This window comes from Anser brachyrhynchus, assembly GCF_964034855.1.
Source record: "Anser brachyrhynchus genome assembly, contig: SCAFFOLD_500, whole genome shotgun sequence".
NCBI classification, from domain to species: Eukaryota; Metazoa; Chordata; class Aves; order Anseriformes; family Anatidae; genus Anser; species Anser brachyrhynchus.
The window spans coordinates 18,930-39,624 of NW_027664053.1; the positions used below are offsets into that span (position 1 = coordinate 18,930).

At 62.9% G+C, this 20,695-nt stretch overlaps 2 protein-coding genes and 1 long non-coding RNA gene across 4 annotated transcripts; 1 reads left to right on the top strand and 2 right to left on the bottom strand.

The window, feature by feature from the left end:
* Positions 1–504: 504 nt before the first annotated feature.
* Positions 505–14,474, bottom strand: TRAPPC14 (trafficking protein particle complex subunit 14). The gene is made up of 11 exons (XM_080608585.1): positions 13,933–14,474; positions 12,858–12,953; positions 12,262–12,394; positions 12,086–12,172; positions 11,314–11,434; positions 9,053–9,200; positions 8,183–8,265; positions 7,145–7,308; positions 6,154–6,308; positions 5,440–5,627; positions 505–1,169 (listed from the first exon to the last, which is right to left on the bottom strand). The coding sequence occupies exons 1-11, from the start codon at positions 14,356–14,358 to the stop codon at positions 1,013–1,015; spliced, it is 1,758 nt and encodes a 585-aa protein (XP_080464711.1). The 5' UTR covers positions 14,359–14,474; the 3' UTR covers positions 505–1,012.
* On the top strand, positions 9,144–12,063 carry LOC308186458. Of its 2 annotated transcripts, XR_013944067.1 has the most exons (4): positions 9,144–9,279; positions 11,296–11,510; positions 11,610–11,659; positions 11,746–12,063. It is a non-coding gene; the product is annotated as an uncharacterized lncRNA (long non-coding RNA). The 2 variants fall into 2 exon arrangements; XR_013944066.1 differs by having other exon boundaries at positions 11,610–12,063.
* Positions 14,475–14,981: 507 nt separating the features above from the next.
* Positions 14,982–20,334, bottom strand: GAL3ST4 (galactose-3-O-sulfotransferase 4; the record flags this gene model as incomplete). The annotated part of the gene is given in 8 exon segments (XM_080608586.1): positions 14,982–15,146; positions 15,378–17,676; positions 19,053–19,106; positions 19,108–19,196; positions 19,199–19,277; positions 19,279–19,321; positions 20,224–20,294; positions 20,296–20,334. Coding segments are annotated over 7 exon segments (1,179 nt in total). The 3' UTR covers positions 14,982–15,146; positions 15,378–16,872.
* Positions 20,335–20,695: the final 361 nt, after the last annotated feature.

A 20,695-nucleotide genomic window follows, 5' to 3' on the forward strand; every position in this document is an offset into this window, starting at 1 on the left:
TGTCCCCACGTCACCGTCATGGTGTCACTGTCACCGTGTCACTGTCACCACCACATTGTCACCATCCCAGTGTCACTCTCACCACCCTGGTGCCATCCCAGTATCCTTGTCACAATCCCAGTGTCACTGTCACCACCCCAGTGCCATTGTCACCGTCACGTCATTGTCACCGTCCCAGTGTCCTTGTCAATCCCAGTGCCACCGTCACCACCACACTGTCACCACCCCAGTATCCTTGTCACCACGCCAGTGTCATTTTCACCATCATGGTGTCCTTCTCACCGTCACAATGTCCTTGTCACCATCCAAGTTCACTGTCACCATCACAATGTCACTGTCACCACCACATTGTCACCACCCCAGTATCCTTGTCACCCCCCCAGTGTCCTTGTTACCACCCCGATGTCACTGCCACCCCCCCCGAATTCCTTGTTACCCCCCCAATGTCACTGCCACCACCCCAATGTCACTGCCACCCCCCCCAGTGTCACCGTCACCCCGATGTCACTGTCACCATGGCGGCGCCGCCGCCTTTATTGGCCCCAATAAATAACACAGACGTAAAGTGCCACCCGTGGCCGGGGGGGTGACAACGCGGGGACGTCCCCATTGCCCCCCCCCCCGAGGGGCACAGGGCTTGGCAGTGCGGGTCCCCGTGTCCCCAACGTCCCCGTGTCCCCAAACCCCCCCAGTTTTGTCCCCAAAAGCAGCCGGACTGTGTAAACAGCGTGGGACGCGTCCCCCCGTCCCCAAAATCGTTGTGTGCCCCCACCCCCCCCCCAGATTTGGGGACCCCTTTGTCCCCCGGGTTTGGGGTCCCCTTTGTCCCCCGTGCTTGGGGACAACCCCTTTGTCCCCCCCCATGGCACGTGGCAGCGAAGCAGCAGGCTCAGCACCCCCCCCCCCTAAAAACCAGGGTCCCCGCGCGTCCCCCGCCCCAAATCCACCCCCCCAGCCGTTTTTGGGGTGTCGAGGGGGGGGGGGGGTGACAGGCGTGTCCCCGACGTCCCCGTCACTTGACGGGCTCCACCACCAGCACCTTGCACTCCCTCTTGGCGATCTTGTCGAGGGACAGCGCCGCCCGCTCCGGGGGGGGCGCGGGGAGGGGGCGCCCCACCGGGGACCCCACCGGCGGGGTGATGGCGCGGCGCTCCATCACGCTGCCTGACCTGGAAAAGAGAGGGGGGGGGGTCACCCCAAAACGGCCCCAAAAAAGGGGGGGTTGTGGGCACAAAAAGGGTCCCCAAGGGGCTGCGGCCCCAAAGCAGCCCCAAAAAGGGGTGGCTGCGGCCCCAAAAAGGGGCTGTGGCCCTAAAAAGGGTCCCCAAGGGGCTGTGTCCCCAGAGCAGGCCCAAAAAGGGGGGGATGTGGCCCCAAAAAACATCCCTACGGGGCTGTCACCCCAAAGCAGCCCCAAAAGAGGTACCCAAAGAGCTGTGTCCCCACAAAGGGTTCCCAAAAGGGGCTGCGGCCCCAAAGCGGCCCCAAAAAGGGGGGGGGGGGCGCTCAGGCCCCAAAGCGGCCCCAAAAGGGGTACCCAAAGGGCTGTGTCCCCACAAAGGGTACCCAAAAGGGGATGTGTCCCCAAAACAGCCCCCAAAAGGGGGGGGCTGCAGCCCCACAAAGGGTTCCCAAAGGGATGCATCCCCAAAGCGGCCCCAAAGAGGGGGCGCTATCACCCCAAAGCATCCTCAGGAGGGGTACCCAAAGGGCTGTGTTCGCACAAAGGGTCGGCTGCTGGTGGGAGAAGGACTGGGAGCGCCCCAGGCCTGATCCCATACCCCAAAACGCCCGTATTTCCCCCCAAATCCCCCCAAAACGCCCCTATCTTCCCCCAAATTCCCATATATTGCCCCAAATCCCAGTTTTTTGCCCCAAAAACCACCTGATGAGGTGGCCGCGGGATGGCTGCTGGTGGGAGAAGGACTGGAAGCGCCCCAGGCTTGATCCCATACCCCAAAACGCCTGTATTTCCCCACAACCCCCCCCAAAATGCCCCTATCTTCCCCCAAATTCCCATATATTGCCCCAAATCCCCATTTTTTGCCCCAAAACCCACCTGATGAGGTGGCCGCGGGCCGGCTGCTGGTGGGAGAAGGACTGGGAGCACCCCAGGCCTGATCCCATACCCCAAAACACCCATATTTCCCCTCAAAGCCCCCCATTTCCCCCCAAAAACCTCCTCATTTCCCCCCAAGCCCCCATATATTGCCCCAAATCCCCGTTTTTCGCCCCAAAAACCACCTGATGAGGTGGCCACGGGCTGGCTGCTGGTGGGAAAAGGACTGGGAGCGCCCCAGGCCTGATCCCATACCCCAAAACACCCATATTTCCCCCCAAAGCCTCCCATTTCCCCCCCAAAACCTCCTTATTTCCCCCCAAACCCTCATATATTATCCAAAATCCATGTTTTTCACACCAAAACCCACCTGATGAGGTGGCTGCGGGCCGGCTGCTGGTGGGAGAAGGACTGGGAGCGCCCCAGGCCTGATCCCATACCCCAAAACACCCATATTTCTCCCCAACCCCCCCCAAACCGCCCCTATCTTCCCCCGAATTCCCATATATTACCCCAAATCCCTGTTTTTCGCCCCAAAACCCACCTGATGAGGTGGCCGCGGGCCAGCTGCTGGTGGGAGAAGGACTGGGAGCGCTCCAGGCCTCATCCCATACCCCAAAACACCCATATTTCCCCCCAAAGCCCCCCAAAATGCCCCTATCTTCCCCCAGATTCCCATATATTGCCCAAAATCCCCGTTTTTCGCCCCAAAACCCACCTGATGAGGTGGCCGCGGGCCGGCTGCTGGTGGGAGAAGGACTGGGAGCGCCTCAGGCCTCATCCCATACCCCAAAACGCCCATATTTCCCCCCAACCCCCCCCAAAATGCCCCTATCTTCCCCTAGATTCCCATATATTACCCAAAATCCCCGTTTTTCGCCCCAAACCCCACCTGATGAGGTGGCCGCGGGCCGGCTGCTGGTGGGAAAAGGACTGGGAGCGCCCCAGGCTTGATCCCATACCCCAAAACGCCCGTATTTCCCCCCAAATCCCCCCAAAATGCCCCTATCTTCCCCCGAATTCCCATATATTGCCCAAAATCCCCATTTTTCGCCCCAAAACCCACCTGATGAGGTGGCCACGGGCTGGCTGCTGGTGGGAGAAGGACTGGGAGCGCCCCAGGCCTGATCCCATACCCCAAAACACCCATATTTCCCCCCAACCCCCCCCCAAAATGCCCCTATGTTCCCCCAAATTCCCATATATTGCCCCAAATCCCCATTTTTCGCCCCAAAAACCACCTGATGAGGTGGCCGCGGGATGGCTGCTGATGGGAGAAGGACTGGGAGCGCCCCAGGCTTGATCCCATACCCCAAAACGCCCGTATTTCCCCACAAACCCCCCCAAAATGCCCCTATCTTCCCCCAAATTCCCATATATTGCCCCAAATCCCCATTTTTCGCCCCAAAACCCACCTGATGAGGTGGCTGCGGGCCGGCTGCTGGTGGGAGAAGGACTGGGAGCACCCCAGGCCTGATCCCATACCCCAAAACACCCATATTTCCCCTCAAAGCCCCCCATTTCCCCCCAAAAACTTCCTCATTTCCCCCCAAGCCCCCATATATTGCCCCAAATCCCCGTTTTTTGCCCCAAAAACCACCTGATGAGGTGGCCGCGGGCCGGCTGCTGGTGGGAAAAGGACTGGGAGCGCCCCAGGCTTGATCCCATACCCCAAAACGCCCGTATTTCCCCCCAACCCCCCCAAAATGCCCCTATCTTCCCCCAAATTCCCATATATTGCCCCAAATCCCCATTTTTTGCCCCAAAACCCACCTGATGAGGTGGCCGCGGGCCGGCTGCTGGTGGGAGAAGGACTGGGAGCACCCCAGGCCTGATCCCATACCCCAAAACACCCATATTTCCCCCCAAAGCCTCTCATTTCCCCCCAAAACCTCCTTATTTCCCCCCAAACCCCCATATATTATCCAAAATCCATGTTTTTCACCCCAAAACCCACCTGATGAGGTGGCCGCAGGCCGGCTGCTGGTGGGAGAAGGACTGGGAGCGCCCCAGGCCTGATCCCATACCCCAAAATGCCCGTATTTCCCCCCAACCCCCCCAAAACGCCCCTATCTTCCCCCAAATTCCCATATATTGCCCCAAATCCCCGTTTTTCGCCCCAAAACCCACCTGATGAGGTGGCCGCGGGCCGGCTGCTGGTGGGAGAAGGACTGGGAGCGCCCCAGGCCTGATCCCATACCCCAAAACACCCATATTTCCCCCCAAAGCCTCCCATTTCCCCCCCAAAACCTCCTTATTTCCCCCCAAACCCTCATATATTATCCAAAATCCATGTTTTTCGCCCCAAAAACCACCTGATGAGGTGGCCGCGGGATGGCTGCTGGTGGGAGAAGGACTGGAAGCGCCCCAGGCTTGATCCCATACCCCAAAACGCCCGTATTTCCCCACAAACCCCCCCAAAATGCCCCTATCTTCCCCCAAGCCCCCATATATTGCCCCAAATCCCCATTTTTTGCCCCAAAACCCACCTGATGAGGTGGCCGCGGGCCGGCTGCTGGTGGGAGAAGGACTGGGAGCGCCCCAGGCCTGATCCCATACCCCAAAACACCCATATTTCCCCTCAAAGCCCCCCATTTCCCCCCAAAAACCTCCTCATTTCCCCCCAAGCCCCCATATATTGCCCCAAATCCCCGTTTTTCGCCCCAAAAACCACCTGATGAGGTGGCCGCGGGCTGGCTGCTGGTGGGAAAAGGACTGGGAGCGCCCCAGGCTTGATCCCATACCCCAAAACGCCCGTATTTCCCCCCAAACCCCCCCAAAACACCCCTATCTTCCCCCAGATTCCCATATATTATCCAAAATCCATGTTTTTCACCCCAAAACCCACCTGATGAGGTGGCCGCGGGCCGGCTGCTGGTGGGAGAAGGACTGGGAGCGCCCCAGGCCTGATCCCATACCCCAAAACACCCATATTTCCCCCCAAAGCCTCCCATTTCCCCCCCAAAACCTCCTTATTTCCCCCCAAACCCTCATATATTATCCAAAATCCATGTTTTTCACACCAAAACCCACCTGATGAGGTGGCTGCGGGCCGGCTGCTGGTGGGAGAAGGACTGGGAGCGCCCCAGGCCTCATCCCATACCCCAAAACGCCTGTATTTCTCCCCAACCCCCCCCAAACCGCCCCTATCTTCCCCCAAATTCCCATATATTGCCCAAAATCCCCGTTTTTTGCCCCAAAACCCACCTGATGAGGTGCCGCGGGCCGGCTGCTGGTGGGAGAAGGACTGGGAGCGCCCCAGGCTTGATCCCATACCCGAAAACGCCCGTATTTCCCCTCAAATCCCCCCAAAACGCCCCTATCTTCCCCCGAATTCCCATATATTGCCCAAAATCCCTGGTTTTTGCCCCAAAACCCACCTGATGAGGTGGCCGCGGGCCGGCTGCTGGTGGGAGAAGGACTGGGAGCGCCCCAGGCCCGCCTGGTGCCGCTCCACCAGGTCCCGCACCGCCGGGCTGCCGGGGCTGCTGCGCCGCGACAGCGCCCGCGCCTCCGCGCTGCCCACGCTGGCCGTGAACTGCAGCTTCAGCTTCATGTGCTGCGACAGCTGGGGGGGCACGGGGGGGTCAGGGGGGAGGCCTGGGACCCCCTCGGCCTCCCCTTTTTGGCCCCGGAGGCCTCCAGCCTCGCCTCGAAGGCAGGCAGAGGAACACGGGGTCGAGGCGGGGACGTAGGGACGCGGAGACCGTGAATTTCCCCATTTGGCCTTTCCTCCTCGTTCGGCCTCCCCTCTTTTGTCCTCCCTTTTTTGGCCCCGGAGGCTCTGGCCTCACCTCGAGGGCAGGCAGAGATATATGGGGTCAAGGAAGGGACATAGGGACGCAGTGATGCCGTTTGTCCTCCCCTCCCCATTTGTCCTCCCCTCCCCGTTTAGCCTCCCCTCCTTGCCCTGGAGGCCCACAGCCTCACCTTGAGGACACACAGACAAATCTGGGGCTAAAGGGGAAACGTACACCTGTGGCGACCCCGTGAGTCCCCCATTTGTCCTCCCCCATCCATCCTCCCTTCCCTTCCCCTCCCCGCCCGTCCTCCCCTCCCCTCCCCTCCCGGCCTCCCCCCGGGGCCTCCCCCACCTCGAAGAGGCCGGCGCGCAGGGCCTGGAAGGCGACGCGGATGGTGCGGGCACTGCCTTTGCGCGAGGAGCCCAGGTTGGTGAGCGGCGTGTGGCACACGATGGCGTCCAGCGCCGCCTGCGTGGCACGGCGCTCGGGGCCCGACAGCGCCTTCCCTGCGGGCGGCGGGGAGGCCGCTGGCACCTCCTGTCCTCTCCCGGCCTCCCCCGTACCCTCTCGGCCTCCCCTGTCCCCTCCCATCCCCTCCCGTCCCCTCCCGGCCTCCCCCATCCCCTCCCTGTCACCCCTGCCCCTCCCAGCCTCCCCTGTCCCTCCCGGCCTCCCCCGTCCCCTCCCGGTCCCTCTCAGCCCCTCACTTGTCCCCCCCGGTCAGCCTGACCCCATCCCGGCCCCTCTCTTTTCCCAATTTGTCCCCTGTCCCCATCCCGTCTCTGTCCCCTGTCCCCATCCCATTCCATTCCCACCCCGTTCCCGTTCCATCCCTGTCCCCATCCCATTCCATCCCTGTCCCCCGTCCCTTGTCCCCATCCTGTCCCCATCCCATTCCACCCCCATCCCGTCCCCATCCCCTGTCCCTGTCCCCTGTCCCCATCCCATTCCATCCCGTCCCGGTCCCACGTTCCCGTCCCCTGTCCCCATCCCCCTGTCCCCATCCCCATCCCCTGTTCCTGTCCCTGTGCCCCCGTTCCCTTGTCCCCATTCCATCTTGTCCCCATTCCCACCCTGTCCCCATTCCATCCCCATCCTGTCCCTTGTCCCCATCCCATTCCATCCCCGTCCCCTTGTCCCCTGTCCCCATCCCGTGTCCCCGTCCCCATCCCATTCCATCCCCATCCTGTCCTCACCCTGTCCTGTCCCTGTCCCCCGTCCCATTCCATCCTCATCCCCTGTCCCCGTCCCCATCCCGTCCCGTCCCCGTCCCCCGCCCCATTCCATCCCCATCCCGTCCTCGTGCTGTCTCCTTGTCCTCGTCCCCCGTCCCCGTGCCCACCGGCAGTGGCGGTGTCGGGGGTCCAGACGAGGCGCACGGCGAGGAAGTCCTGCAGCTCGTTGAGCAGCGTGTAGGTGACGGTGAAGCGCTGCCGCGCGCGCACCGGGGACTCGCAGGCGGCAGTCATCACGAAGCGCGGCCGCTCCAGGCGGATGCTGGGCAGCCTGGGGACAGGGGGACATCGGGGGGACACGGGGACGTCGAGGGGGTCACCTCATAACTCGGGGGGACGGGGACGTGGCACAGGGACGGGGACACTGAGGGGAGCACCTCAGAGTTTGGGGACACGGGGATGGGGACATTGGGTGGGGACGGGGACGCCGAGGGGGGCACCTCACAGCCTGGGGACATGGGGACAGGGACGCTGGGGACGGGGTTTTGGGGTCCTCCTGTTTAGGGACGGGATTTTGGGGTCCCTACTTGTTTAGGGATGGGGTTTTGGGGTGCATCCTCGTTGGGGACAAGGTTTTGGGGTCCCTCTGGTTTTTGGATCCCTTCTGTTTAAGGACGGGGTTTTGGGGTCCCTACTTTTTGGGGATAGGACTTTGGGGTCCCTCCTGTTTAGGGACAGGGTTTGGGGGTCTCTCCTTGTTGGGGACAGGGTTTTGGGGCCCCTCCTGTTTAGGGACAAGGTTTTGGGGTCCCTCCCTGTTGGGGACAGGATTTTGGGGTCCCTCTGGTTTTGGGATCCCTCCTTGCTGGGGACTGGGTTTTGGGATCCCTCCTGTTTAGGGACAAGGTTTTGGGGCCCTACTTTTTGGGGACGGGGTTTTGGGGCCCCCTCCTCTTTAGGGACGGGGTTTTGGGATCCCTCCTCTTTAGGGACGGGGTTTTGGGGCCCCCTCCTCTTTAGGGACGGGGTTTTGGGATCCCTCCTCTTTAGGGACGGGGTTTTGGGGCCCCCTCCTCTTTAGGGACAAGGTTTTGGGGTCCCTACTTTTTGGGGACAGGGTTTTGGGGCCCCCTCCTCTTTAGGGACGGGGTTTTGGGGCCCCCTCCTCTTTAGGGACGGCGTTTTGGGGTCGGGGGGGCTCTCACCGGTAGTGGGTGTAGATGCTGCTGGTGAAGGGCAGCTTCGGGGTTGACCACTGCACCACGGCCACCAGGGGCACCTCCAGGCCCTGGGGGGGGGCACAAAGGGACCCCAACGTCATCACCCCCCCTGTCCCCGGCACCGGGACGGTCCCCAAGGTCCCCAAATAGGGGCAGAGACCCCGGGGGGACGGTCCCCAGTGTCCCCAAACGGGGTTACCCTGGGGATGGTCCCCAAGGTCCCCCCGAAAGGGACAAAGACCCCGAGGGGACTGTCCCCAGTGTTCGCGCCATATCCCTGTCCCCCCCCCCCCCATTTCCCTGTGCCCCCCCCATTCCCCCCCATTCCCCTGCGCCCCGCCATATCCCCCTGCCCCCCCATTCCCCCATGTTGCCCCCATATCCATGTGTGTCCCCATACCCCCATTTCCCCCCGTTTCCCCCCATTCCCCTGTGCCCCCCCCACACACCCCATACCCCCCTATACCCATGTGTCCCCCCCATTCCCCTGTGCCCCCCCCCACATCCCCGTGTCCCCCCATCCCCCTGTTGCCCCCATATCCGTGTGTGTCCCCATATCCCCATTTCCCCCCATATCCCCATTTCCCCCATTTCCCCCCATTCCCCTGTGCCCCCCCACACACCCCCTTGCCCCCCGCACCCCTCCACACCCCCCCATATCCCCATGTCCCCCCATTGCCCTGTGCCCCCCCCATATCCCCGTGTCCCCCCATTCCCCATGTTGCCCCCATATCCGTGTGCGTGTCCCCATATCCCCATTTCCCCCCGTTTCCCCCCGTTCCCCCCTGCCCCCCTCACACCCCCCTGCCCCCCTCACCCCCCTGCCCCCCCCGTCCCCCCCCGTGCCCCCCCCACCTCCTTGGCGTCCTCGGGGGGCCGCTCAGGGGCCTGGAGCTGGAAGAGGAAGTTGTGCTCCTCCAGGGCGCTGAGGGCGCAGGGGCACGCTGAGCCCGCGCCCGCCACGCGGCAGAAGGCGCCCACGGGGACCTCGCCCGAGTGGTGGCTGCGGGGACATTTGGGGGATGTTGGACAGGTTTTGGGGACATTCGGGGGACATCGGAGATGTTTTGGGGACGCTGGAGGTGATTTGGGGACATTTTGGGGACATTTGGGGGACATCGGAGATGCTTTGGGGACACTGGAGGTGATTTGGGGACATTTTGGGGACATTTGGGGGACATCGGAGATGCTTTGGGGACACTGGAGGTGATTTGGGGACATGTTGGGGACATTTGGGGGACATCGGAGATGCTTTGGGGACGCTGGAGGTGATTTGGGGACATTTTGGGGACATTGGAGATGATTTGGGGACATTTGGGGGACATTGGAGATGTTTTGGGGACACTGGAGATGATTTGGGGACATTGGAGATGTTTTGGGGACACTGGAGATGATTTGGGGACATTTGGGGGACGTTGGAGATGTTTTGGGGACACTAGAGATGATTTGGGGACGTTTGGGGACGCTGGGGATGTTTTGGGGACGTTGGGAATGCTTGGGGGACATTGGGGATGTTTTGGGGGTGTTTTGGGGGACATTGGGGGGTGTTTCAGGGATGTTTTTGAGGGGATGGGGAGGTTATGGGGACATTGGGGACGTTTTGGGGGACGCTGGGGGCGTTTTAGGGATGTTTTGGGAGACGAGAACGTTTTCAGGACATTTTGGGGATGTTTTAGCGGTGTTTTGGGGGACGTTGGGGGCGTTTTAGGGATGTTTTGGGGACATTGGGGACATTTTGGGGACATTTTGGGGCGTTTAGGGGACATTGAGGATGTTTTGGGGACATTGAGGATGTTTTGGGGACATTGAGGATGTTTTGGAGGTGTTTTGAGGACATTGGGGACATTTTGGGGACGTTTTGGGGGCGTTTAGGTGACATTGAGATGTTTTGGAGGTGTTTTGAGGATGCCTGGGGGGACATTGGAGATGTTTTGGGGATATTTTGGGGACATTGGGGATGTTTTGGGGATGTTGGAGATGTTTTGGGGACCTTTTGGGGACATTTGGGGGAGGTTGGAGATGTTTTGGGGACGTTGGAGATGTTTTGGGGAGATTTTGGGGACATTGGGGATGTTTTGGGGGCATTTGGGGGATGCTTGGGGGACACTGGGGCTGATCTGGGGATATTGGGGCTGGTTTGGGGACTCTGGAGATGTTTTAGTGACGTTTAGGGGACACTGGAAATATTTTGGGGATGTTTAGGGGACACTGGGGGTCATTTGGGGACATTTTGGGGACGTTGGGCATGTTTTGGGGACATTGGGGACATTTTGAGGATGTTGGAGATGATTTGGGGACATTTGGGGGATGTTGGGGATGTTTTGGGGACATTTGGGATGATTTGGGGATATTGGGCATGTTTTGGGGAACATTGGAGATGTTTTGGGGGTGTTCTGGGGATGCTTGGGGGACATTGGAGATGTTTTGGGGACGTTTAAGGGACATTGGAAATGTTTTGGGGGTGTTTTGGGGACATGGAGATGTTTTGGGGGACGTTGGGGATGTTTTGGGGGACATTTTTGGGGATGCTTGGGGGGTGTTGGAGATGTTTTGGGGACCTTCTGGGGACATTTGGGGGATGTTGGGGATGATTTGGGGATGTTTTGGGGACGTTGGAGATGTTTTGGAGACATTGGGCACATTTTAGGGACGTTTAGGGGGACACTGGAGATGTTTTGGGGATGTTTTGGGGACACTGGAGATGTTTTGGGGACCTTTTGAGACATTTGGGGGATGTTGGAGATGTGTTGGGGACGTTGGAGATGATTTGGGGAGATTTTTTGGGACATTGGGGATGTTTTGGGGGCATTTGGGGATGCTTGGGGGACACTGGGGATGTTTTGGGGACATTTTAGGGATATTTTGGGGACGTGTTGGGGACATTTGGGGGGACGGAGATGTTTTGGGGCCATTTTGGGGGATGTTTTAGGGACGTTTAGAGGACATTGGAGATGTTTCGGGGACGTTTCGGGGACATCTGGGGGATGTTGGAGATGTTTTTTTGGGCCGTTTCGGGGCGGTTGGCGGCCATTTTAGGGCCGTTGGGGATGCTTTAGGGCCATTGGGGCCGTTTCGGGGACATTTCGGGGCCGTTTTAGGGCCGTTGCGGGGCTCACCAGACGTCATCGACCAGCAGGACGGAGCCGTCGGGCATGACGGGCAGGTAGCTGGCGTTGAAGTTGGGCAGGATGCGGACGTCCCGCAGCGAGATCTCCTCCTGCGAGCACCCGTTCAGCACTGCGGGCACGGCACGGCGCTCCCTTGGGACCTGGCCCCGTCCCAAAGGTCCCTGTCCCCGTCCCCAAAGGTCCCTGTCCCCAAATCCCATTCACCCTGGGGTCCCTGTCCCCGTCCCAAAGGTCCCTGTCCCCGTCCCAAAGGTCCCTGTCCCCAAATCCCATTCACCCTGCAGTCCCTGTCCCCATCCCAAAGGTCCCTGTCCCCAATTACATTCACCCTGGGGTCCCTGTTCCTATCCCAAAAGTCCCCATCCTCATCCCAAAGGTCCCTGTCCCATTCACCCTGGGGTCCCTGTCCCTGTCCCAAAGGTCCCCGTTCCTATCCCAAAGGTCCCCATCCTCATCCCAATGGCCCCTGCCCCAAATCCCATTCACCCTGGGGTCCCTGTCCCTGTCCCAAAGGTCCCTGTCCCCATTCCCATTCACCCTGGGGTCACTGTTCCTATCCCAAAAGTCACCCATTTACCTCCTCTTGTCCCCATAGTGTCCCTGTGTCCCCATAATGTCCCCATAACGTCCCCTCACCTTTCAGCACCGCCAGGTACTTCTCGCCCTGGCCCCATTTATGTCCCCCTGTCCCCATAATGTCCCCATAGTGTCCCCCCGTCCCCCGTGGTGTCCCCACAATGTCCCCACAGCGTCCCCTCACCTTTCAGCACCGTCAGGTACTTGCCGGACACGGTCAGCTGGCGGCACCGCACCACGGGCGGCGGCAGCACGGTCAGCAGGGTGCTCACTGCGGGGACACATGGTCAGGGGATACCATGGGACACCGGGGGACCCCGGGGGACCCCAGGGGACACGAGGGGACCCCGGGGGCCGTACCCTGGGCCTTGAAGGCGCCCTGCTCCTGGTGGAAGACGTGCGCGGGCGCGCGGCTCTGCAGCAGCCCCAGGTAGCCGCCGCCCTCCTGCAGCTCGGCCGGTTCCGTGTCCCTCTTCCACACCGTCACCACGATCTGGGGACAGCGGGGGACAATGGGGACAACGGGGACGGCCACCCCCCCAAGGCGGCCCAGCCCCCCCGTGCTGTCCCCAAATCCCGCTGCGGGGTCGAGGAGGGGGGCCCGGTGCAGGCTCTGCGGCCCCAAAGTGGCGGCGAGGCGTGGGCTGGGGTGTCCCCGCGACGTCCCCGAGGTCCCCGCGATGTCCCCAAAGTCCCCGTGACACCCCCAAGGTCTCCATGACGTCCCCAAGGTCCCCACGATGTCCCCGAGGTCCCCATGACACCCCTGAGGTCCCCATGCTGTCCCTGAAGTCTGTTGTGATCCTCAAGGTCCGCACGCTGTCCCCAAAGTCCTCCGCCACCCCCAAGGTCCCCACACTGTCCCCAAGGTCCCCACGGTGTCCCCGAGGTCCCCACGGTGTCCCCGAGGTCCCCACGGTGTCCCCGAGGTCCCCACGGTGTCCCCGCGGCCTCACCTTGGCCTTGACGGTGCCGGGCGGCAGCTTGTCGAGGGCGATGGTGAGCGGGAAGATCACCTCGTCCGGGCACACGATGGGATCCTCCACCGGCAGCTGGGGGGGGGGGACACAGGGGGCCCTCAGCCACTGCCCCCCACTTTGTCGTCCCCCCCCATTTTGTCCCCCCCCCCCCCCTTTGTCCCCACGCCCCTTCATTTTGTCCCCCCCCCCCATTTTACTCCCCCGGCCCCGTTTCCCCCTATTTTACCCCCCCCATTTTGGCCTCCCCCCCCTTCCCATTCCCCCATTTTACCCCCCCTTATCCCCCTCCCCATTTTGTCCCCCCCCATTTTCTCCCTCCTCCCCACTTCCCCCCCCATTTTGTCTCCCCTCCCCATCTCACCCCTATTTTACCCCCCCATTTTACCCCTCTCCCCATTCCCCCCCATTTCCCCCCCTTTCCCCTTCACACCCCATTTCAACCCCCCCTCCCAATTTCCCCCCTCCCCCTTTCCCCTTTTACTCTCCCCCCCCCATTTTTACCCCCCTATTTCCCTCCCTCTCCCTTTTACCCCCCTCCTCTACCTTCCCCCCCTTCCCCTTTTTATCCCCCCTCCCCATTTTACCCCCCCATTCCCCCCCCTTTTTATCCCCCCATTTCCCTCCCCTTCACCATTTTACCCCCCCTTATCTCCCCTCCCCATTTTACCCTCCCCCTCTCCCTTTTATCCCCCTCCCCATCTTTACCCCCCCCGTTTCCATCCCCCTCATTTTTATCCCCCCCATTTCCCTCACCTCTCCTTCTTAGCCCCCCCCACCTTTTACCCCCCCTTCCCCTTTTTACCCCCCCATTTCTCTCCCCCTTCCCCTTTTACCCCCTCCCCCTTTTTCACCCCCCTCCCCCTTTTTCACCCCCCCCTTCCCCTTTTTACCCCCCCTTTTACTCCCCTCCCCCTTTTTGCCCCCCCTCCCTGTTTTACCCCCTCCATTTCCCTCCCCCTCCTCACTTCCCCCCACCCCCACCTTTCACCCTCCCCCTCCCACATTTTACCCCCCCCCCCCCCATTTTACCCTCCCCCCCCTTTTCACCCACCCCCGCCGCCGGTCTCCCCGGCGCCCCCTGCCCGTGGGTGAGCAGCGCGCGGCACTCCCGGAACACCGCGGACGGCGCCGCCTGGCCGGGGGGGGGGGACCCGGCCCCCTCCTCCGCGCCCCCCCCCCCGGGCCCCTCCCGCTCTCCCCCGGGCCCCTCCCGCTCCCCCCCGGGCTCCGCCGCCCCGGGGCCGGGGCTGACGCTGGCCAAAGCTGCCAGGGAAGCGGCGAGCTCGGCCCAGGCCGGCCGGCCGGGCCCGGGCCCGGGGCGGCAGCGGAGCACGAGGAGGAAGCGGACGGTCTCGCCCAGGTAGAGGTGGTTGCGGCGGGGCAGGGCCCGGTAGCGGCCCGGTTCCCCCGTTAGGAGCTCGCGGGCGGCGAACGGGACGGCGGGGAAGTACATGAAGTACTCGCACTGCGACTCCATGGCCGCCGCGCCGCCAGCGGGGCCGCCGCGGGGCCGGGCGCGGAGCCGGGACCGGCACCGGGAGGCGGGCGGCTTCCGCTTCCGGCCGCGCTTCCGCTTCCGGCCCCGCGGCGCCGTTGCTAGGGAGATCCGGGAGCGGTGTGAGGGATGGCTTCCGGTTTCGGGCCCGCGCTGCCGTTGCCGTGGCAACCAGTTGACTTCCGGTTCTGGCCCCCGCGTTGCCGTGGCAACCAGCCGACTTCCGGTTCAGGCCCCGCTCTGCCGTTGCCAAGCAACCGGGAGCAATATGGCGGCTGATTTCCGGTTCCGGGCCTGCGCTGCCGTTGCCGTGGCAACCAGCAGACTTCCGGTTGCGGTCCCGCGCTTCAGTTGCCGTGGCAACCAGCCCACTTCCTGTTCCGGCCCACCGCTGCCGTGGCAACCAAGATCACTATGCGGGTCGACTTCCGGTTCCGGCCCTGCGCTGCCGTTGCCAAGCAACCGGGCGCAATATGGTGCCTAACTTCCGGTTCCGGCCCCGCGCTGCCGTTGTCAGGGAGACAGGCTGATAAGATCAGCGCCGAGCACATCGATGTGTGCCCCCCCCTGCATCCCGGCGGGTGATTGACAGCGGCGCCGCCCAATCAGCGTCTGATTCCAGTTTTTATTGCCATAGCTACGGCACGCAAGCGTGGGGGCGGTGCCGCGGGGAGGCCCCGCCCCTATGACGTCAGCAAGCAGGGGCCCATTACACAGACGGGTAAACTGAGGCACGAAGTGTTAATACGCCCATTGCACAGACGGGTAAACTGAGGCACGGAGTGGTAACGTGTGCCCATTACACAGATGGGTAAACTGAGGCACGGAGTGGTAATATGCGTACCCATTACACAGCCAGGTAAAACTGAGGCACAAACTGACACTGTGTCCATTATGCAGACAGGTAAACTGAGGCACGGAGCGGTAATATGTGTGCCCATTGCACAGGTGGGAAAACCGAGGCACAAAGTGTTAACACACCCTTACACGGACGGGTAAACAGGCACAAAACCGTCCATATGCCCATCACACGGCCGGGTAAACTGAGGCACGGAGCGGTGCCACGCGTACCCATTACACAGACAGGTAAACCGAGGCAGAAACTATTAATACGCACATTATAAAGACAAGGAAACTGAGGCATGAAGTAGTGCTCGGTGTGCCCATTATATGGCCGGGTAAACTGAGGCACAAACTGACCCTACGCCCATTACGCAGACAGGAAAAGTGAGGCACGAAGTGGTATTATGTGCAGCCATCACGCAGGCAGGTAAACTGAGGCACAAAACTTTAATATACCCATTACACAGGCGGGCAAACCGAGGCACAAACCGTTAATATGCCCTTTACACAGGCGGCTAAACTGAGTCACGAAGTAGCACTAACATGTACCCATTATACAGACAGGTAAACTGAGGCAGAAACTGACACTATGCCCATTACACAGATGGATAAACAGGCACGAAGTGGTAACATGTGTGTGCCCATTATACAGGCAAGTAAACTGAGGCACAAACTGACACTATGCCCATTACACAGACAGGTAAACTGAGGCAGAAAACTGACACTATGCCCATTACACAGATGGATAAACAGGCACGAAGTGGTAATATGTGTGTGCCCATTATACAGGCAAGTAAACTGAGGCACAAACTGACACTATGCCCATTACACAGACAGGTAAACTGAGGCAGAAACTGACACTATGCCCATTACACAGATGGATAAACAGGCACGAAGTGGTAATATGTGTGTGCCCATTATACAGGCAGGTAAACTGAGGCACAAACTGACACTATGCCCATTACACAGACAGGTAAACTGAGGCACAAACTGACACTATGTCCATTATGCAGACAGGTAAACTGAGGCACGGAGTGGTTATATGTGTGCCAGTTACACAGCCGGGTAAACTGAGGCACAAAGTGTTAATATGCCCCTTACGCAGCTGGGTAAACTGAGGCACGAAGGCAACACGCAGGGGGGCCCCCGATGCCCACCCAAGCTGGGGGGGCCGGGGGGGGGCGTTGCCCAGCCCCGGTAAGCCGAGGCCTGGGGCCGTACCGTTGTCCAGGCAGGGAAACTGAGGCACGAAGTGGTAGTGTGTGGGGGGGTCCAATCCCCATCGTAGTTTTGGGGGGGGGGGCGTTGCCCATGGGGGGACCCCGATCCCCAAGGGGCTGGGGGGGGCGGTACCGAGAGGGGGTAAACTGAGGCACGGATCCGTACCAAGGGTGGGGGGGGGACCCATTACTCAGACGGGTAAACTGAGGCAAGGAACCGTACCGTGGAGACCCATTGCCCAGACGGGTAAACTGAGGCACACACCTGTACCACGGCTCACCCATTGCTCAGAGCAGGCAAACCGAGGCACAGACCCATTACTCAGAAGGGCAAACTGAGGCACAAACCTCACACCACGCTCACCCGCTCCTCCCCCCAGACAAACCGAGGCCGGGATCCCCTTCCCCCCCCCCTTCTTTCCCCCCCCCCCCGCTACCCCCCGCTCCCGTTGCCCCCCCCGAACTGCCTCCGGTCCAAGATGTCCTTGTACTGCAGCTCGGGGGTGGCCATCCTCGCGCACTTCTCCCTCTCGCCGGCCTCCAGCCCGGCCTTCAGCGCGTAGCCCAAGATGGCCACCCCGCCCCGGGCCGGCTGGAAGGGCCGCAGCCTCCCGTCGGCGATGGCGGGGCCGGGCAGGGGACCCCCGCCCCGCAAACAGCGCCGGGCCAGGGCCTCGCGCCTCCGCCGCAGCCTCGCCACCTCGGCGGCCATGCGGGCCGGCCCGAAGGCGGCGGCGCGGCGCCAGAAGGAGCGGTTGAGGTGGCCGTAGAGGGCCCAGTCCAGGGCGTTCCAGGCCCGCAGGCGGGCCAGCTGGCCCGGGGACAGGCGGGGGACGGCTCCCCGGGGCCTCCTGTTGTGCGGGAAGGAGACCACGGCCTCCTCGGGCCAGCACAGGGCCTCCCGCAGCAGCACCAGCGACTCGTCGAAGTGCTCGGCCAGCAGCACCATGGCGAAGGCCCGCTCCACGCCCGCCACGGCCTCCGCCACCGCCTCGCGGTCCCCCGGGGCCACCGGCGGCAGCCCGAAGTCGAACCACATCAAGTTGCGGGCGTAATGGTTGCCCCGCAGCCCCGGCTGGTAGAAGCGGCCCGGGGAGGCCAGGAAGGAGGCCAGCGACGGCGCCCGGCGGAAGGCGGGGGCCACGGCCCGGTAGTAGGCGAAGGCCGACTCGGCCAGCGTGGCCGGGTCGCGCACGATGGAGAAGTAGAAGCTGTCGTTGGGCATCACCTTCTGCACCTGCGGGGAGGTCGCCGTCACCCCGCGGCGGCCTCCGCGGCGCCCGGGCCTCCCCTGCCTCCCCCCGCTTGTCCTCCAGCCTCCGCCGACGGGCCCCCGTGTGCTAACGGCCTCCGCCTCACGTCCTCCGTCTCCCCCCGATGTCCTCCACCTCCCCACGTCCTCCACCTCCACATGTCCTCCATTTCCCAATGACCTCCATCTCCCCATGATGTCCTCCATCTCCTGATATCCTCCATCCCCCAATGACCTCCATCCCCCAATGACCTCCATCTCCCAATGTCCTCCATCTCCTGATATCCTCCACATCCCAATGTCCTCTATCTCCTGATGTCTTCCATCTCCTGATATCCTTCATCTCCCTCCAATGTCCTTTACTCCTTATATGCTCCATCTCCCCATGTCCTCCATCTCCCCCTGATGTCCTCCATCTCCTAATACCCTCCGTCTCCTGATATCCTCCATCCCCCAATGTCCTCCATCCCCCAATGTCCTCCATCTCCCCCAATGTCCTCCATCTCCCCCCCAATGTCCTCCATCTCCCCCCCAATGTCCTCCATCTCCCCCTGATGTCCTCCATCCCCCAATGTCCTCCACCTCCCCATGTCCTCCATCTCCCCCCAATGTCCTCCATCTCCTGATATCCTCCATGTCCCAGTGTCCTCCATCTCCCGACGTCCTCCATCCCGATATCCTCCATCTCCCTCCAATGTGCTCTACCTCCTTATATCTTCCATCTCCACATGTCCTCCACCTCCCATGTCCTCCATCTCCCAATGTCCTCCATCTCCCAATGTCCTCCATCTCCTAATGTCCTCCATTTCCCAATGTCCTCCACCTCCCCCTGCTGTCCTCCATCTCCTGATACCCTCCATCTCCCCCCAATGTCCTCCATCCCCCAATGACCTCCATCTCCCCCCAATGTCCTCCATCTCCCAGTGTCCTCCATCCCCCCATTTTCCCCATCCCTCCCCCCCACCCCCATCCCCTAACCCCCCCCAAATTCCCCCACCTCCCCCAAATCCCCCATCTCCCTGTCCCCCCCCACCCCATCTACCCCACCCCCCAAATCCCCCTGCCCCCCCCAATCCCCGAAGTCCCCCCCAAATCCCCCCCAATCCATCCCCACCCCCTAATCTCCCCCACCCCCCCCGGGCCCCCCCAAATTCCCCCTATCCCCCCCCAATCCCCCACCTCCCCCCACACCCCCAAATCCCCCCAGTCCCCCCCCACTCCCCCTACCCCCCCGTTTCCTCCATCACCCCCAACCCCCCCAATTCCCCCAAATCCCCCTGTCCTCCCCCGATCCCCCTCACCCCCCCACCTCCCCTGTCCCCCCCCAGCCCCCCTATTCCCCCCCCATGTCCCCCCCTCACCTCGGCGAGGTCGAAGCGCATGTGGTGGCAGATGATGTCGAAGGGGGGCCCCCCCCGGGCTGTACCCCTTCACCCGCTCGGCCCGGAATTTTTCGGGGTACCCGAACTGGTAGCCGTGGGGGAGGGCGAAGCGCAGCCCCCGCCCTCCCCGAAGCGGTGCAGGAGGTTCACCACGCTGCTGCCCCCCGTCTTGTGGGTCTTGAGGAACACCACGTGCTGCCGGGGGGTGGCACGGCGCCGGGAGGGGGCCCGGGGGGGGCGCGGGGGTCCTGGGGGGGCGGCGGGGTACGGGGGGTTACAGGGGGGTGCAGGGAATGGGGGGAAATGGGGGGGAAATGGGGAGATGGGGGGGAGATGGGGGGGAGATGGGGGGGAAATGGGGGGGTAAGGGGGGGTTGGGAGGGGCAATGGGGGGGGAAGGGGGGGGCTGCAAGGGGGAGGGGGGGGCCGGGGGGGGGCACGGGGGCCCTGGGGAGGGGGGGGCCGGGGGGGGCACGGGGGCCCTGGGGGGGGGGCGGCGGGGGTACAGGGGGTTACGGGGGGGGGTGGGGGGGAATGGGGGGAAATGGGGGGGAAATGGGGAGATGGGGGGGAGATGGGGGGGAGATGGGGGGGCAAAGAGGGGCTGGGGGGCAAGGGGGGTGAAATGGGGGGGAAAGGGGGGAGATGGGGGGGTCAGGGGGGCCTGGGGGGGCAAGGGGGGAAATTGGGGGGCGAAGGGGAGAAATGGGGGGGAAAGGGGGGAGATGGGGGGGGTGGGGGGGGTACGGGGGTCCTGGGGGGGCAGCAGGGCACAGGGGGGCTGGGGGGGGGGGAGATGGGGGAAGAAGGGGAATGGGGGGGGTAAGGGGGGAGATGGGCGAATAAAGGGGGGGCCGGGGGATATGGGGGGGCTGGGGGGGGGCACAGGGGTCCTGGGGGGGCGGCGGGACACAAGGGGTTAGGGGGGCTGGGGGGAAAATGGGGGGGGGGGGGAAGGGGGGGGGAAAAGGGTAGAGATTGGGGGGTGGGGAATATGGGGTTGGGGCACCCAAAGGTGTGCAGGCCCCACCCTGAGGCACCCCAGGACCCATCGGGGGGCACCCAAAGGGCCAGGACTGGGCTGCTTTATGGGGGGGGGGGGGGGGGGAGGGGGGGGGGGTTAGGATTTATTTTTGGGGGGGGGTCTCACCTGCGCTGGAGGGGCCCCCCCAGGAGCTGCAGCACGAAGCCGACGGCGACGCAGACCCCCAGGGCCCCCCCCCAGCCTCTGCAGCCGGCACCGGGGGAGGGGCACCTTCATGGTGCTGGGGGGGGGGGGGGCACCGGGGGGGTCACTTCGGGGTCCACCCCCCCAAAAAAAAAAAGCCCCCCCGGGGAGGGGGGGGGGGGACACACGAGGCCAGGCCCACCCAGAGCCACGTGGGAAGGGGACGCGCCACCCCCCCCCGTCCCGTGTGTGTCCCCCCCCCCCCGTGTCCCCAAGATGCCACGTGTCCCCCCCCCCCGGGGTGCTCCTGTCCCTGTGTGCCCCCCCCCCGTGCCCCCCCCCATGTTTCCATGTCCCCCCCTTGTCCCTGGGCCCCACCTTGTCCCCATGTCCCTGGGCCCCCCCACGTCCTCCATGTCCCCTCAATGTCCCCGTGCCCCCCCCCCTTGTCCCC